The 19,655-nt window shown below is 42.1% G+C and overlaps 1 protein-coding gene across 4 annotated transcripts in view; it reads left to right on the top strand.

Annotated features, from left to right (window-relative positions):
* Positions 1-19,655, top strand: part of GRHL2 (grainyhead like transcription factor 2) — a 116,855-nt gene that overhangs the window by 78,687 nt on the left and 18,513 nt on the right. For all 4 annotated transcript variants that reach the window (XM_006760277.2, XM_006760279.2, XM_006760278.2 and 1 more), the window contains exons 9-11: positions 12,492-12,650; positions 15,871-15,958; positions 16,724-16,863. In XM_006760277.2, the coding sequence (XP_006760340.1) occupies positions 12,492-12,650; positions 15,871-15,958; positions 16,724-16,863 (387 nt within the window). The remainder of the gene's footprint in view (positions 1-12,491; positions 12,651-15,870; positions 15,959-16,723; positions 16,864-19,655) is intronic.

Here is a 19,655-nt window from a genome sequence, read left to right as displayed (position 1 = left end):
CATATCATGGACTTCTCAGGAGCAGTTGAATTTACTTTTGAGTTCCTGTTGGCAGCATCCACACAGAAATCTCTTATAGGCTTCAGGGCTGGGGCCCCATTCAGTGTCATGTGATGGTTTGGTTTATGTGACCAGAAGACACAAATTGTGGCCTGCAGCCTTCATATGGTCCACAGAACATATATGTATATGTAGCATACATTTACGTATTTTATTTCAAAAATTTAATTTTTTTGCCCACATTTAATAATCAGGAGGTTACTTTAATCTAGGTTTCTAGATTCTTTTGGGTGATTAAAGAATACGACAACCATAAGCCCAAGTGTTTGCAAGGCCACGAATGGTTCTTGTGAGGTACTGGCTAGTCTCTTTAATGCTTTCTCTAGACTTCACCATTCTGGAACTTTCTCTACTTGGCCCTGCTGGATATTTGAGTTTCCAGGCCTCAATCCTACCCCCTCAGACAGCCGAATATGCAGTTTACATCTTCATTGGTTTTCTGTGTTGGGGAATGTGGTGACACATGGACGTTGACAGTAGAGCCAAGAGAAACGGGACCAGGATCCCCACCAGCATTCCCTGGTTCCTTTGGCCAGGCCTTTGGCAGCAGGCCAGAGTGTGACTTGAGTTGGCACTGTGAAAGAGAGGGGCTGTGACATACTTTTGAATGCCCATAATGGCGTCCCATCTTGATCTTTGAAGATGTTTTAAAAATCATCAGAAATCACTTGGGTCCAAATATAAATACACATCCACCAGTTGGACATTAGAAGGCAGTGTCAGAAGAGACGCGACATAAAATTTGAGCCACAGCAGCGTCATTTGAGAAACTAAATATCTTCCCAAGATGACTGTGCGAAAGGATAGTTTTTATTTGGATATTTAAGTTTTGGTGCATTTATTTAAAAAACAAACAACAGTCAGTATTTGGTTTTCTTACCACATATGCATCATCAAGAGCTAATTGATTTTTCCAGAGCACCTTCCTACGTGTTCCCTTTCTTGCTGACCTACATTTTACTTTCACTTCTCGTTTAGCATGAGCAGAAGAAAGGATGTGAAATTCTAATCGTGTAGTTTATCTAAGGAAAAAGTTTGACCTGGGAAGGTGTGAAAACTATTAATTAAAACGAGGTTTGGAATGAACTGATTTCTGGTATCAATGGCCGCGTGAATCTGGCAGAGCTATCCCCGAGTTCTTCCACCCAGAACCGGTTCTGCTGGCTGTGCCACCGTCTTCCTGCACAATGACAGGAGCAGCAGCAATAGTCTCCAACAGGACATTTCCCCCAGGGTCTGGACGCTGCTGTAGTGTGAACAGGAGTCCCTGTGTCCCTGGCAGTGACTCAGGTGACATCTAGGTGGGTAAGGATGGGAGTCCCAGTCCACCCTCTTACAGCTTGGAAATTGATGGGGGATGGGCAGCAGCAGGTGACAGAGGAAAAGGCACCTGGATGCTCCTCTTGGCACCGGAAGAGCTGGCTTTGTGACTTCTCCCTGCTGAGCCTCACTCTCCTCAGCTGGAAGGGAAGCAGGGATTATCAGAATAGATTATTGAGCCCTGACCGGTTTGGCTCAGTGGATAGAGCGGCGGCCTGCGGACTGAAGGGCCCCAGGTTTGATTCCGGTCAAGGGCATGTACCTTGGTTGCGGGCACATCCCCAGTAGAGGGTGTGCAGGAGGCAGCTGATCGATGTTTCTCTCTCGTTGATGTTTCTAACTCTCTATCCCTCTCCCTTCCTCTCTGTAACAAATCAATAAAATATATTTTAAAAAATAGATTATTGACATCAAGAGATTGTTAAGGTTCCATCCACATGCTTCTAACAGGAGCCCTGCTGTGGTACCTTCTTTCACATGACTCCCATTCCCAGGGTTATTGCAGACTTTCTTCCCTTAGCCAAACACTGGCACCTACAAAGTAGATCGATTGGTCGCGAATCCCCAGGTTGAGGAATTCCCACGGAAGACTCCATTGGGTTATTGAAGTGCGGTGAGCTCAGGTTCCTGGCATCGAGTGCCAGCTTTCTCTTTGCGATGACATCATCCCCCAGAGCAGGAGCACAGCAGGCCCCCCCTTCTCCCACATTTCCAAGCAGATTCTTGAAACCGGGCCCCTTCTTTTTGTCCTGTGCATTTTCTCTGTTCACAATGAATTCAAGCTTCAGCAAACCTCCGTGTGCTGGGCAGGCCTCTCTCCTGTGACCACAGAGGATTCCTGGAGCGTTGAGATGCTCCCTGGTGCTTTGAGGAACAAGTTTCCTTTTTGCGCCTTTTCGCTGGGACACCATACCGATTTCCCCCTCTCTACACTTCACCCCTCCCATGGTTTATGAACTGCCCAAGAAGGAGACTTCTTTCCATGAACCCTTTTCTAGTCCCTCTGCACAAGCCTTTTGGGATGCTCTGGAGTCAGTGAAAATGCTCCTCCTCCCTTATACCAGCTCATCAAGCAAACAAAGAAATCCACTACTGGCCCATCCCCCTGTCTCTAAGATTTTTTAAAAAATCTACTATAATTCAGTAATATGAAAATTTTTCCCCCCTGGGTTATCCTTTGCTGCCTTCTAGCCTAGCACCTCTGCCTGCAGGAGAGCCATTACCATCTGGGGTGAGGCCTATCCTGCCCTCCTTCCGTCCTCCGGGCTCTGTGTTGAGTTGTAGGAGGGGCTTTGGGGATTGGCTAGTCCCGCCCTCTGCTCTGCAAGATCAGTGGTAAAAGTTCTTCCTGCCTTTGGAGGTTTGGGAGAACTCTCAGATAGGAAGTTGTTGCAATTTTAGAGAGGGCCAAGGACACAGATAAGGCATATATATTTTTTCATCCCTGTTAACAAATTTTTGTGGTAAGATTGGGAGTAGGCAAGACTGAGACCTGGATGGGATGGGGTGGGGAGCAGAGAGGCTGAGCGATGTCGTGAATCATTTTCCTGTGCATCTCAGATTCTCATTCCACTAAGTATCAACTTTCTACATACCAGGCGCTGCGCCATTGGCAAGTGCAAAAGTGGGCTTTGAACCCACGTCCCTCTGAGTCCAGAGTCCATGCTCTTAACCATCCCAATAGAGGGTAATCCGCAATCTTTTTAGGCCAAAGCATGCTATGATGTTCTTTCTCAAAGAAATCTATAGGGTACAACGTATGTCGTTCCTGAAAGAAAGAAAACAAATGAATAGCCCCATTTTCTTTAGCAAAGCAGTTCAATCAAGTCACCCGGCTTTTGCCACCCTCTGTCTGTCCCCTGCCCACTAAGATGGCCTTGCTGGCCCAACGCCTCTAGCACACAGGCCTCTCCCCATCCATGTCTTTGGTTGCCCTATTACATTACCTGTCGATATCATACTAGTACATGTTATTGACCAGAGTGGATTTGGGAGTGAGGACTATTAGGATTCCTTGCCATCTTCAACTGAGTGTGTGTCTATGTGTGTGTGTGTGTGGTGTGTATGTGTGTGTGTTAGCCTAACATTAATGATCTCATTTGCAGAATTACTGCAATTAATACTGTTTGTATTAATTGAATATCAGTGCATGCTTTCTCATTTTGATACATATCAGTGTTTTTTTCTCTAAACCTTTACACATTTATTCTCTCAACTGAGTGTGTGTCTATGTGTGTGTGTGTGTGGTGTGTATGTGTGTGTGTTAGCCTAACATTAATGATCTCATTTGCAGAATTACTGCAATTAATACTCTTTGTATTAATTGAATATCAGTGCATGCTTTTTCATATTGATACGTATCAGTGTTTTTTTTCTCCAAACCTTTACACATTTATTCTGCATTTCCCCCACTTATCGCTAGCTCCTTTCTCTAGTGTCCAGATTTTTACTTTTAAGTGTATTTCCATATACTTTTCTTTTATGTTTTTTCCTGCTATGGCAATGTTTATATGTAGATTCCTCTAACTTTGGGTTCCTTTAGATCAGTGGTTCTCAACCTCCTGGTCCTTTAAATACAGTTCCTCATGTTGTGACCCAACCATAAAATTATTTTTGTTGCTACTTCATAACTGTAATGTTGCTACTGTGATGAATCGTCATGTAAATATCTGATATGCAGGATGGTCTTAGGCGACCCCTGTGAAAGGGTCGTTTGATCGCCAAAGGGGTCGTGACCCACAGGTTGAGAACTGCTGCTTTAGATGCTTTCAATGAATTGGATTTACAAAGGAGATTTCATGTAAGTTTTGACATTGTGAGGAAACGCAAGGTGAGGGGACACATGCTGATATTACCTCTGGGCCCTATTTTCCTTAAATTTTTGCCTTTTTTTTGCCTTTGGGTCTGATTTTGCTCTAGTACTGAGGGAGATAGCATAAACCCTCTGAGACCCAGTGTAAGGGATGTGCTAAGAGGAGTCAGCTGGAGGAGCAGGAAGATAAAAGTGGAAGTTGAGACTAAAAAGCTCGCTTCTATGGAAGCAAATTCATCCTGAAGGAAGCAAATGAAGTGGACGTGATGCCTCGCAATGCCCTTCGCCGCTTGTCACAGGGTGTTGGATGGGCTCATGTCATGACCTCCTTGGTGCTGTGAGACGGAACTAGCGCTACCGTGTAGGATTGCTTACTTTTTCCACATGGAGTCCAGGTTTCTTTCGTTCTTTATTATTATTTTTAAAAATCTTTATTGTTGAAAGTGTTACCTATGTCCCTCTTTTTCCCCCATTGACCCCTTCTAGTCCGTCCCCTCCCCTGGCAGGTTTCCTTTCTTTTCTCCCCGTATGGCCAATCCTTTCTCTTCCCAGGGCTGTCTTTTCAAGGTGCAACCAGTGGCCAGCAAGTCAGATGAGCTTTTTGCTCCCTCAACTGCTAATGAATAGGAAACACAGCCTCTCTGTCCTCATTACCTCAATTTTAGTCACTCAGAAGACGGGAGGGTGGAAATGGCAGTCCTTTGATTATGGCCTATGAAAGGTGGTAAATTGGAGAAAATGTAGGTGTTCTAACCTTCTCGTACACCGTGAACTGTTGAGTCTCTCAGGGTGGAAAATAAGGTTATGCTGATTGAAAGGCTGATTTGAAATTCAGTACCAAATCATGGCAGATCCATTAAATTGTTCCAAATGTATTATTTCATTCCCTCCTTCTCTCTCTCTCTCTCTCTCCATTGTTGTTTTTTGGGGGTTTTTTTTGGTCTAAAATATTTAATCTGTGTTTATTGGGCTCTCACTGTCTGCCAAGCACAATGCCTGAGAAAATGGGTTCTTTAGTCTGGAGAAGATATATGGACGGTTAGAGGATATTACAGGGCATCTTCCATAGTCTCAAGAGTAAAGCAGAGGCTGGGGCAGGCTCCTGGGAGGGGTCTTAAAAGGTCAGGACACACACTGTGAAGCAGGGCAAATGGCATTTTTATGTGTTTGCTGGGGCGTGGTGTAGGTGATGGAAGCTTTATAAGGGAAAGGTAAACATTTGCTGGAGTCTTTGGTATTGAACTTAAACAAAGCCATGCCTTTGTTTCGGTTTTATAAGGTAATGGGTGGCAGGAAAAGCTATAAAGCTGGAGTTAATTCATATGTAGAAGGAGGAATCTTTGCAGAGCTTCTCACTGGAGATATCAGCAGCTTGATCTTCTGTTAGAATGTGGAGTACCCATGGTTTCTGACCTGAATCCTGCATAGGGCTCTATAACGTACATGCATGAACCGTTGTGTGTGTGTAGAGAATTAGATTACAGACTTGGATTTCATAGACTGGTGTGTGTGTGTGTGTGTGCACGTGCGTGTGCACCATGGTTAATATTTGTTTAGTGATTACCATATACCAGGCACTCTGCCAGGAGCTTTTTACACATTAGGCAGCATTTATATTTTGAAGTGGATATAATTTTTGATGGGAATAATGAAGAATGTGAAGCTCAGAGAGGTGAGCCAGCTTACCTAGGTTGCCAGCTATTGCACAGCATCCTGGGCTGTCGGGGGCACATGCTCTTTCTACAATGCCTTTTGTATTGGGAGGATCTAATAGTAATGTCTTCTGCATTATTTCTGGCAAAAGGGCAACCATTCCTTCAAAGCTTTATGCCTTTGACCTGGGATCAAACCTACAACCTAATTCTGTGCCCTGACTGGGAATGAAATCCAAAACCTTTTGGTGTATGGAACGATGCTCCAACCAATTGAGCCACCCAGCCAGGGCAAAAACATGAGCTCATTTTAAAGTGTCACAATACTAAGGTAAGGAAAGTTATAGCTATTTAAAAAATGAGGACTAGAAAGATTAAATAACTAGTCCCAGGCGATAGTGCCAGGATTTGCACTGGCTACAGACCGTCTTTGAGCCCCTTGTACTTCTTTTTTCTTGCTGTGCTTTCCTCTCATTTTGCCTCCCTGCTTCAGAGAAAACTCTGTCTTTCTTCTTATAAAACTTCACGTGTGAGTTGATATCATTTAATCCCTGCCTCTGAAGCTCTGAGCTCCCATAACTCCTCCTATTTGGAGCCTCTTACATTTATCCTTTCTCATTGTGTGAGTACCTCTTCCATCTGTGAAGAACACCTCTGCTGGGCCCTGCTGTCCACTGTCCGTGTTTCTGTCCATCCCTCCTTCCTCTGCCAGCTTCCCAGCTGAGATGCTTCCTCTCCATCCTCATGTCCTGTCTCACTTGCCCCAGAAATCTAGTTTCCCATCTTTCCCTCCATTAGTCTGGCCTTGGGAAGAGCACAGAGCCTTTTTACTTCTGAACTTGGTGGCCTTTTCTCAGCCCTCACTCCCCTGGTCCTCTGTAACTTGGATGTCGGATACTGTGGCCATAGTTCTTGGCTTCAGTGGTACACACCCGACCTCGTCAAATGTCCATTATTTGACAACCGTGATACAAGTGTTTTGGTTGGCTTCTTCCCTCACCAGCCTATTTCAGGCTGCTCTTAACTTCCCCAACACAAACCCCCACTCTCCCATGAGGCTGTCTCCTTATTCCAGCTCAGGGCTCCTACAGGACATCTCCCCTGGCTGACTCGTTGAGCTTTCCCCTTTCCATCATGTGCTTACAGCATGTATAGTGAGTATATACATTATTCAACAGTGAAAACTGTATACCCCTCCTTTTCTTTAAGGGCAGGGCCCTACCATAGACTTCTGTATCTCCCATAGCATCTCTGTCTATAGTATCTTCCATAGTGTGTGTGTGTGTGTGTGTGTGTGTGTGTGTGTGTGTGTGTATTTGGTGCTCAATTTAGGTTTGTTGATAAACAGACAGGTAATATTTTTTGAGTAGAAATATGGTCAGCACAGCTAACCCTGCTTATTATCTTGACAGATACAGCCATTCCAAGCAATCTCAACTCCTAAGAGGTTTTGCTTAGGAAAGCAAGAGCATAGATAAAGAGGGAAATGCGTATTTAGAAAAGCAATGTTATCTTACCTCATTGGACAAATATTTGTTGAGTATCTACTGTGGGCCTGGTACTGGGACTAGATTGAGTTTGGGGTAGACAAGGGCCCTCTTCTTATGGGCTATAGCCTCGTGGAGCAGACAGATAATCAAGCACTAAACAGATAAACAACAAGCTAAATCCAAATAGTGTTAAGTGCTATGAAGAAAATAGAAAAGAGCAGGTTGACAGAGTGTATTACTGGTCGTGGGCGGATGGGAGGAGGAGGCAGAAGACAACTCCAGCTAGGGTGGTCAAGGAAGAACTGAGATCGGACTGAAATCTGAATGAGGAAGAGTGGCAATGTGATGATATGTGGGGACAGCACTGGAGGCAGAGGGCAGAACAAATGGCAAAGGCTGTCAATTGGGAACACGCTTCGCATGTACTGGAAGTGGAAAAAATTGGGTACTAAAAGAATATAGAAAGCTGGTAGGATATGTGAGTAAGCCAAATGTGTATGTGTGTGTGTACAGAGGTACCCAAAGGAGAACATAGAGAAATACACTATCAGGTTTTAAATCATTTCCTAAAAGTGCCATATAAATGGAGGTGTCAGGGAATCTAGGAGATTCTTAGATCCTCAACAAAATAGCAAGCTCTCTGGGGGCAGGGAATCTAATCTGGCCTGTCATTCTTGTTCTCACTTCCTAGCATAGTGTCAGGCCCTTGATAAATAGTTGGTGAATTAATGCAGGAAGAAACGAATGAATGCCCAAGACGGAGATTTCACTTGTTAACATTATCTACCTTTAGTCTGTCTCTCTGTCTTATTTGGCATTGCATCTGCACCCAAATACAATTGTATAAAATAGAAGAAAAATGCTGAAAATGCAAGAAAACCGTCTTGAAGGCCTTTGATAATGCTAAGAACCAAGGAGAAAACAGAGAAAGGAAATTGGCCAGAGCACGCTGATGTGTTTATATATTATGTTTTAGAGTGGAAATGCTGATTTTATGACCCTGTAATTTGGAGGCTAATGCACGTGCCACTTCTTGGAAAAGAGTCTCAACCTTAGGAAATAACGAGCTGTCATAGTCTTTGATCAAAGACGTCTTCCTGAAAATGCAAGATGCACTTGTTTAAAGAGAAAAATACTTTCCATCAACTCATGGATGTTACGATATTTGAAATTTCAAATTGCTTTGTAAATCAAAGATCAGCCCATTTCTTTTAATGGCAGGCTCTCAGAAAAATCTTGGGTGTTAATAATCAACTTAATGTAGCAATTCTAAAGCCCATCATTGACCTGTGTTTATTTTAATAAATCTTACTACATGTAGGGCACAACCGAGAGGTATTATAACCTGGGCAAAGACACTGATCTTGTGTAGAAGCCACCAAATGGGAATTGTAATTCACGTGTAAAAAACGATTTTATTTTTAAAATGTCAATTGTCATGAGACTGCCCCTATTTCTGGAAAGGTCTTGGTACATTTTGAAACAATTTTTCTACCTGACTCAATCCTTGATCCAGTGACAAAATTAAAATTGCATCTGTTATCTGCTCGCATACACCTGTTTTCATGAATATTTTTCTAAAAAATATGTACTGTCAGAATTATAGGGGAACAAATAACGGAGGTTTTGAAAATACTGTAGGAACATACATAACATTCATAACTCCCGGGTGACGGACCAATTGTTCATGGCATTTATTTGCTCTTTACATAATCAGGGCTTCTATGAAGCTAAACAGAATTCTCTGTGCTTGGCATTTGGATGAACATTTGGTGGGGGAAAGCATACCTTTCGCTAAGTTTCTGTAGTACACATTTACAAACAGTGCTTTGTAGATAAACTTCAAGAAATTTGATCTCACATCTGCCTGCTGTGCCTGGAGCTGGGACATGGTTGGGTTTGCAAGATGAAACAAATGAATGCTTATCAGTCCCCAGCCAAGGTTTTAGTTAATGTGCTGCCGGGCCTTCCCACCCCCACCCCCTGCCCCAACTGCAGTTAAAGATCAACTATTTGGGTTTTGAGTGCACCACAGCGAGACTACGATTGATACCATCGGGTACTGAAACTGCTTTGCTCTTGGGTCAGGCAGCCAGGCAAGAGGAAAACGGTGCCAGCCCTGCTATATATTCCTGCCTCTAAGGATGGCTCTGGGAGGCCCACACCATTTAGCAAAGGAGACCAATTCTTGGGTTGTTTACTTTTTATAGAATCAGGATGGCATGAATCAAAGCGAGCCCATTGGACCTTCTACTCAGGACCTCTCGCTATTAGGAGGACCTAGTCTAAGTGTCTCCCGGTAAAGTCTAGTGTATGATAGCTCATTTGACCTGTAAAGACCTTCTCTACTGGGTGGCTGATGGTTATTGCTCGTCCAAGAAGGATTTAGTCTATTTGTTATAGTGTGTTGCCAGTAAGCATATGTTATTTCAGCGGCTCCGTCCTGCCGAAGAGGCCTTTGTAAGTATACACATTCCATCAGCCCAGCTCTCTTAGTTGAGGGGTGGAGCTGACAAGGCCACAATGAATAGTGTTTCCTGCCTGTTGAGTGATATATGGATAAATCAGTGAGCCAACCGTGAGTCCGAATAGCTTAGGAAATATTCATTAGAACACCTTTCTCCTCTGGCTTCTGCAATACAAGGCAGGCTTTCTGAGGAGTGGAACAATAGCCAGTGTGGATTGAGGCCCCGGTAGATTACACCACCAGCTGGAAGATTTGTATATGAAATACGTGGCCAAAGTTAGGGACAACTGCATTGCTCACTAGACTGATCATTTGATTTGCTGACATAAAGTTATGTTTACACATTCGGGCCAAGATAATCCCATTGCCAGTAATAATCGTTTTAAAAAGGCAAGTGTTCCTAGGAAATATGCTTTTATTTTTTGACCTAAAGATCAGCATGTGATGAAGTTATAATCTCTGGAACACCATCATGTCCCTCTCTCCATCTAGCCTCTGACTTCTCTGTTTGCCCGGATCATAATCAATGCATTTATGCTGGTACTTTGCACAGTCTCAGGGACATGGTAGGTATTTAAAAATAATTTTGTGCCAGGAATGAATGTTCTTCTGCAGTTAAGGCATCTCCAGGAGCAATAGAGAGACGTTTCTGTCTGCTTTCGCCAGGGACGTTCGATAGGAGAATTGGGCATGGCACACATACTCTTCTTAGTAGTCTATATCACTCAGTCCCCTGAATCACTTGACATCTGCATTCTTAATCACCCGTTTTCTCTACCATTCCCAAATAAGCAGGCATTTGTGGAATTCCTGGTCTTATCCCAGTGCTGTGTGGGTTTTGTATTTTACTCGTGTCCTCAGGGTCAGCGTTCTGTCCTGTGTTCTCAGAGTCTCTGTATACGTCTCTCTTTGGAGTGCCTTGACCACCCTTTGTGGTCATAGCTGGATTCCTCACCTGTTTTCCCTTTGGACTGTCAGCTCCGTGAGGCAGGGGCCTGGATTTCTTCTCTATCCGCAGTGTCTAACATGGTGTTTGACCCACTGTGGGTGGGTGTTGATGTTTATAGGATAAATGAATGAGTGAACCAATAACAGGAATGAATGAAATGAAATGAATGGTTAGGTCATCTCTAGGCACTTGTTTTCAGATGTTGGCTAGAAGAGTGAGAGCCTGTGGCACAAGGCACAAGGTTATTGTAATTAGCATGTTATTTAGACCTGTCACCTGGCCTTGCCTGCTTTGGTGTGTGGTGCCTTGCTAGTGTGTTTCTTATTGCCAAGTAAGGAGCTTAAAAATAAAATGAAAAATGATCCTTACATAGGCATAGCACTAAAATTTAGATATCTGGTTGTATAAGTTTCCCAAAGCCTACAGGCTTTGAGCTTGAAATTAATTACATCAGACCTGGTAGTTAAATCAAAAATTTAAATGGCTTTTAAAATGCAGTTTGGGTTAGATAATACATTTGATGAAATGGCTTTCAGAATAAATAAATGTATAACTTTAAAACAATGAGTGATTTAAAGTTTTATGTTAAGTAAAAATAATACATGTGGTATTAAAGGAAAAACAGTACCAAGAGTATAATACAGCATACCCAGTTTTTCCTAGAGACAACTCTTAATATTTATATAGTTACCACATAAATCTAGGTACTGTACTCATACCTCTGTTCTATGATAAATCAACTTTAAATGACATGTATTGACATCTACCTACACTCCTCCCTCTATTCCTCCCAATATTTTATAATAAAGTTATATTTTTAGTTCTTCTGTTGGTCAGTACTGTACTCTTTAAGAATTTACTTGAGTTTCCTTTTCTTTTTTTAATTTATATAATTTCTGTTCTGTTTCTTGATGCCCCGTCTTGTAAACTGAAGATGCTGGTGCCTTTACTACATTTCTTTCTTCCTGTTTCGTGTCTTACCTTCTCCAGCTCCTCTTTTATCTTTTCACTTCTTCTATAATAGTATTTACATTCTGATTTAAAAGGAAAATTGAAAACCGAAGACATTAAGGGACTTGCCTGAGTTTTCTTAGCTGGTTAGAGCTGGGATTAAAACCTGGGGGGTTGACTCCTAGTGGATTTTTTACAGATAAGCTCATCAAATGTTTGTTGACTGCCCATCTCCTCCATGTACTATATTAGGTACCAGTAATACCAAAATAATAAGAAATGGTCTCAAATCTTATACTTAATAGTCAAGTAGGAAGACTAGATATGTAAACAAATAACTACATTTCAGTATAATAATGCTCCAGGGAAGCTGTTATCTAGTTTTGGTTTGGGTTGTGTGTGTTTTTATTCTATTGATCATACATTAGAGAAATTGATATAACTATTAGAAGTCACAGCTTTAACATATTAAGGAAGTAATGTTTTACCAGGCTAATGTATGCATGTTTGAAAAATAAGTAAGATCTTGCTGATATACTCTAAGGAAAGTAATTTTAATGGTCTGTTTTATATCAAATATGAAAGCAAAAACTTTTATATATTTATAAATTATGCACTCTATCATGTTTTATATGCTCAACCTGTTCTTATGTCATACTATCCAACTATTCTTCAGTTATCCTTATATATGCATTTAGTATTTTGATTTCCAGTCTAAGACTTACGTATTTTTTAATAGACCTTTCTTATGGTGATTTATGAACTTTTTTTTTCTTTCTTCCTCCCTTAGATCTTCATCACTGTGAATTGCCTGAGTACAGATTTCTCTTCCCAAAAAGGGGTGAAAGGACTTCCTTTGATGATTCAGATCGATACATACAGTTATAATAATCGTAGTAATAAACCCATTCATAGAGCTTATTGCCAGATCAAGGTCTTCTGCGACAAAGTGAGTAAAGATGACAGTTTGTCATAAAGGTATCTTTGTTATTAGATATTACTTTTAATGACATTTTCCCTTGTCACCTTCTCTTGTCTAGTGGTGTCAGAATAATCACCTTACCAATCATAGTGGGAGTGGGAGTCTTTCATTCTCAATTCCTATTAGATATCTAGGGAGTCATCAATCAACTCTATTTTTAGTCAGTCATTTTTACCACTCATTTAATGACTAATTGACACTATTGTGCTGAGTCTGATTCACTTATCATAGATTAATAGTTTTTACTGGATGTGGGTCCTATCTTAGAACATATGAATGTAACCTTTGTTATTCTTTGGGGTTAGTGGAGTCTCGTTTAGAGGTTTTTGGAACGGTGGCTTCCATAAAATAAGTCCATTAGTAAACATGCACTCAGGGGGAGATACCGTTTTGAATCTCCCTGAATCCCATAAGAGACAAAGCAATTAGAATAGCTAAGATTAAAATCCCATGGTTATGTGACAAGAGGTCTGTACACATCCCAAATATGAGTGGCATGAACAATTTCAAGACTTGTGTGATATTAGCATCCACAGGGAAAGCAAAGGGGCCACTTGATTGTCAAAGACCAGGACACCTACAGAAGTGACCCAAGGTACTCGCTGGAGAGTGAGGTGGGCCATCTGAGGTCTACCGTGCCATTTAAATGTTGAAAGTCCTGATTTACCAGTGATAGAGTGTACGGAGAAGAGGGTTTCTGGGAGCAGAGAGTGGAGATAGTCACAAGAAGAGAGGAAGAAATACATGAACTAGAACTGCACTGGGTTTGTGGTCAGGCAGCACAGTGGTAAATATAAAAAATCTAGTGGCAATATCTAAAATATCTAAGCGCCTTTCAGGTTGTGACGATTTCAACAAGTGCCAATCATCCAGCCATCAGAGCAGCAGGACAGTCCCAGGGACAGTGAGCTGCCTCCATGACACAGAGGCCAGTGAAGTATCAGAAATGGTTGTGTCGATGAGAAAAACCCCCTAACATACCAAAGAAAAATGGACCAGGGTCATGACATAGGCAATCACAAAAACACACACAAATGGTTTGAATGAAAACAAGGAGATGTATTCTTTTGCTTATCACATTGGCTTTTAAAAAAGCAGATTCCCAATTCTGGCCAAAGTAAGGCCATGACACAATTGGAATTTGTGGTCAATGAGGGTATAACGGAGTAGCCTTGGAGCTAATGCTTACGTGGCACTTACTCTATGCCACGTGAGTTCTGAGAGTTTTATGTGCATAAGATTTAAAATTTAAAGGTTATAACATTTTAACCAGATATTTTAAATATGTATTTTATGTTAAAAAAAACTTACTATTCATTCTTATAAAAATATAATTATTTTACAGTGCTTTACTTTTAAGTTTTGAGTTGTCATTGATATACATAAACCACAGAAATTTATAGCAAGAGGAGACTAAAAATATAGAAATATTTGCTTAGGAGGTCTCTTCAAGATATATCAAGGTTTTGTAGAGTTTTGAAGTTAGGTAACATAATATTTTCAGAATATTACAAAGTGAATTAACTGTTAAATGCACAGACATCACTTTTTGTATTTGAATCATTGTAGATTAAGGATTCAACACTTTATATTGCAAGTATTTTCACCAATCTGTCCCTTGGCTTTGAAATAATTTATTTTTGCATAATAGCAGGATAATTTTAACACTACCAAATCTGTCTTTTGTGTGTGATGATTTGGGGGTCAGTTTCTAAAAGGTTAGAGGATGCTGGCCAGTTCACGCTTCAGTGCTCCTTGAATATGCTGCCACACAGGGGAGGCGCTGTAAATGCGAAGCTGAGATGTAGTGTGAGGATGTCTATCTGGTTTTCACCTGTAGAGTATCATGAAAACATGAGCGCAGTCGCATTCTTCTGCATCACAAATGGAGAGAGAGAAAGGAAAAGGAAACTTGTGAAACATCGGTGTTTGGGGTTGAGGAGTGGAAACTGAGTTAGCAAAGCTGACATAGAAAACTGAAAGAGGAGAGGATGATCAGGGAATCCTCAAAAGCCAAGAAGGAAAGAGATAGAAGGTGATTCGGAAGAGACGCCCATGAAAAAATCAGGTTACAAGGAACAGAGGAGCAAAAGGAAGAGAATAAACCAAACTTTAAAAAAAAATGAGAGAGAGAGAGAGAGAGAGGGAGAGAGAGAGAGAGAGAGAGAGAGAGAAGCAAGAACAGTGTTGCCAACCAAACCAAGGCTGAGTTCTAATCACAGCCCTGAGAGTGCTTGGACTGACAGCGTCAAACAAAGTAGTTCAAGTAATAGGACTGAATGATATAAGACTATAAACTTCCCAAGAACATTGATTTATCTTCCTTTGAGCTCTTTCTTTTTAAAAAATATTTTTTATTTATGAGAGAGAGAGAGAGAGAGAGAGAGAGAGAGAGAGAGAGAGAGAGAGAGAGAAGGAAAGAAAGAAGAAAGAAAAAAAGAGAGAAAGAAAGAGAAATCGATATGAGAAACATTGGTTGTCCAGACTGGGGATCAAACCTGCAACCTGACCAGGAATTGAACCTACCACCTTTTGGTGTATGGGATGATGCTCCAATCAACTGAGCCATACCAGCCAGGGCTAGACCAAACTTTTTTCTATTTGGTTGAATGAGCACCATCTCCAAGACCATACGAACATATCAAAACAAAACATAAAATTATATTGTATGTACAAAGTAATCGTATAGCCTGTCAAGTTTCCTTATGCCCTCCCCCATTTCCATTACTGTATGATTTTAAAAAGCATAATCACACACATTTCCAATGCTGTATGATCACAGCAAGCAAAGGGAAAATTTTATAGGGAGCTCACAATAACTTCTCTGTGTCTAGGAATGAAGGTAATGGGCCAAGGCTTCATCTTAGGACATTTATTATAATTAGTAATTACTTAAGTGACTTCACTGGGTCAGGGAACAGGGTCTGGTCTTTCTGTAGGGATTCAAAGCTGAAGTTGTGTAGATAGTCAAGACACCAAAAAAGGGAGAAATCTAGGAGAAGTGAGATCCCTCAGCCTGCAGAACCGAGCCTGACCTCACTGGAGGATGGAAACAGGACTGCCTGCTCTCATTCTTCCCTTGTTTTGTCCCTTGTCGCTATGATTTGCATGCAGTATCATGATAGATGTGTTTTTGTGTGCTGTGATAACATGCCTGGCATTGTCTGTATTTGTCTTCCCCTCTCAGGGAGCAGAAAGAAAAATCCGAGACGAAGAGAGGAAGCAGAACAGGAAGAAGGGGAAAGGCCAGGCCTCCCAAACCCAATGCAACAATTGTGAGTGTCACTGAAAAGGGATGGGCTCCCCGGGGCCCACTAGGGAGCGGGTGGAAAGAAGTGGGCTGCAGGCGAAACTACAGACATGCAAGGGATTATTTGCTTTCCCTAGAGTCAATTGTCCCTGCGAAAAGCAAATAGAATCAATGATCACGGAGTGTTTGCGCTAGGAGGGACTTTGTAATATCATTGAGACCAACACTTTCCATTTACAGACAAGAAATCTTAGGACACAGAGAGGGATGGGGAGCTGGGTGAAAAAGGAAAAGGGATTAAATAAACAAGCAAGCAAATAAAAAACTCATAGACATAGACAACAGTATGGTGATTACTAGAAGGAAAAGGGGAAGGGGATAAAAAGTGGGTAGAGGGGTGATAAATGGTGATGGAAGGAGACTTGACTTTGAGTGGTGAACACACAATACAATATACAGGTGGTGCATTATACAATTGTACACTTGACACCTATATAATTTTATTAACCTGTGTCAGCCCAATAAAGTCAATAAGAATTTTAAAAAAGAAACCTAGGACACATAGAGGAACAGGGGGGCAGGAGGGGAACAGCAGTCCACCTCAGGAGTGCTCACTCGAAGTTTGAGCTCCTTCTGTTGGTTTGGCAGTGGGAAAGGGGGTGGGGGTCATTATTGGCACTTGGAAAGCTTCGTAGGAGAAAGTCATGAAATGTAGCTAAGACTAGAGCTTACAATTGAGAGTTCTTAGTCATGTGTAACCCTCTGAATTTTGGGTTTTCTGTCATGTCAGCCTCTGATGGAAAGTTGGCAGCGATACCCTTACAAAAGAAGAGTGACATCACCTACTTCAAAACGATGCCTGATCTGCACTCGCAGCCGGTCCTCTTCATCCCCGATGTTCACTTTGCAAACCTGCAGAGGACAGGACAGGTATGAGCCACCTGCTAACGTCTACTTGTTATCCGTCTACTGACCACCCATCCGCGGGGCTGGTAGAGCCTTAAGATAGAGTCACTTCAGACAGCATTGACCTTGAAAATAAAACAGACACTGTGCATTCGGCAGTCCGTCAATTCCTCCTGAAAATGGATTTTCGTACAAAGGAATGTCTCAAGGGAGGAAACCAACTTACTAAGGGGAAGAAGAGAATGAGCTGATGTAGCAAAGTGTTGACAAAGCAACGGAAGGAAGAAAGTTAGAAGAAGGCTGATAACCTGTAAGAAGTTTTGTTAGTTTCCTCACATGGGATTGGCCTGATGCAGTAGAGCCCCACCTACTGGTGGGAAATTGAACTGTGCCTATAACTTCATCAATTTGCAAAATTCTGTATTTAAACAAAACCCTATCAGCAATTTTCCCCTTAGTAAATTGACAGTTCCCATTAAATAGCTAAATCATTTTACACCCAAAGAAAAAATGATATTGTAGACAAGTCTTTGAAAAAGCAATTCCTGTCTTCTAGGTATAGCCACAAGTGAAACGAAAGAACTAATATTAAAATAACACAAACATCTAATAACTAATTCATTATGGTAGTTCAGGTTGATGGAATATTACGTGGCCACTAAAGTTATGATGATGGAAACTGTAGCAAAATGGGAACTAGTTATGAAGATGTTCAGTGAAAAAAAAGTAGAATACCTTTTGTTCTTTACAGTGATTCCAAATCTGTATCTGAACTTAAAGGGAACAAGGACAGTTATAACACTTGATAATAGAGTGGTGATATATGGCTGATTTTTTTTTCTGTAGTACCTTTACTATTATTTATTTTATGTGATAAATTAGAGATGTGTGAAGAGAAGAAAATAATTACTTCCCTAGTAATCACCAGAATTGCCTTTCACTAAACCAATTGAGTTTTAGTGAAAGTTGCATTGGTTAATGTTCTTTAAACCCAAAGTCCTTTGAGGAAAGTTCTGTTTTGAGCACTAGGTGATACTGACACACTCAAGTGTTTCCTCCATTCTCAGTGTTTAGACCCATTGAACTTGACCATAGTTTGGGAAGAGAAGTCATTATTAGTGTCACTTTCTCTTTTTGAAAATATGTGTCCCTTTTGTTTGATATGTATGAGACAAAGCAGCTATCCACAGCGTGGGAACAAAATACCCATGGCTTTTCTTAGAGCAAATTTCACTGAAAACTAATTTAACATCTCGTCGTGTCTTGTTTGATAGAAACAAGGACACAAAAGGAAAAGGAAGAGTGTTATGATTGATCAAGATATGAGGGCCAGCACCCATTTTATTTTACCCTTTCATTCCCAAGAACATGGTGGTGACTTGTATATTTGCAGTCTTTGCTGCCTGGGATTTTATGGGGCTGGGTTCCCACAGCTTCCGGAAGAGGGAGGATTGAGTTAAATTGTTCTTATCGTTTACGGTCATGACTCTGGTTTCAGCTCCATGTCAAAGCTGACAGCCTGACCTATTCTCTTGGCAACATTTCTCTGAAATATAAAAAACTGTAAGTCATCCTTAAGACAAAAAGTGCCCCAACCTGGCTTCCCAGGACTGTCAGTCTCCTGGCCTCACCGGCCACCTCCGTGTCCCAAACTGGGCTCCTGGCCTGTGGCTGAGTCCAAAGGCAAGTGTAGCCTCATACACTTTGTTGGTTTCAGCAAACAGTGTCCGCCGTGCCATCGGTGGAGGTAAGCCCTGCTATCTGGGGTCCACCTCGCAGAGCCCGCAGGCTTTCCCTCTGCTCTTGGAATGAGCGGGAAGGGGTCGGTGAGGGAGCCTGCCTGAGCTCTGGGTCACTAAGGAACACCCCGCTGTGCCCCGACACAATGCGTGCAAATTCTGTGCTTGGTCAACTTGCTTGGCCAAGGAAAGGAGCGCCTACTGTGGCTGGTTGGGACTCTAAAGGCTGCCTTTTCTTAGACGAGCGAGAAGCCTGGGGTGGGTCTGGAAACAGCAGAGAAGACAGCAGTTCCTTAGGGCTAGAAGCAGATTTCCATATGCAGAACAAGAGCAGGTCAAAATATGGGGCAGTTTTACCATGCGCTGTGCAGGGAAGGAGGGGGAAGGGGGCAAGCGACCCTGTACAGCTCAGTAACCACTGGGCGGGAGCCTTTTAGAACCAGGCACATCGCAGCTCTGCCCACCTGCAGGGCGAGCAGCCCTCTTGTTCCATCAGTGAGACACTCCTGAGCGACACTTAAAGGAAGGTCAACCGTGGTTCCTAGAGATTCCTAGTCGCCCAAGGACACGGACTGGAGAGTGAGGATTTCACTGTCAGCCCACCCTTACTCTCCTCCCATGTGATCTCACTGATTCACACGTGGGTGGGAATGTTTACCAGATTATCAAAAACTAATATGAAAGAGAGAACCCACCGTGTAAGCGCCATGGAGACCCCCAGTCTCCTTCTCCTCACGGTAGTGCTGGTATCCGCTGCAGCTTTGGTCTGGAATGCCTTTACAAACAAGTGATAGGGAGCTTGGGAGAAACTGCGGGATGCAGGGGCATCACCTTTCTAGAGCTGTATACTCTGCAGGTATCAGCCTTCCTTAAAGCACTAGAACCCAAGGAGGGCACTGCGCCTCCCTCCCACCCCAGTTGTGGTTTGTAAGCAATCTTCCCCCAAACCACAGAAGCCTCAGGTTCCGACGTTCCCTTCTAGGTCGTTTCAGTTAAACTCTCCGAAGGGGGTTCCAGGAATTTGCGTTTATGACAAGGTCTCCAATGATTTTTTTATGCACTTCAAAGTTTGAGAAA

The sequence above is a fragment of the Myotis davidii genome, unplaced genomic scaffold, assembly GCF_000327345.1.
Source record: "Myotis davidii unplaced genomic scaffold, ASM32734v1 scaffold497, whole genome shotgun sequence".
NCBI lineage: Eukaryota > Metazoa > Chordata > Mammalia > Chiroptera > Vespertilionidae > Myotis > Myotis davidii.
This window is presented reverse-complemented; position numbering and strand designations above follow the sequence as displayed.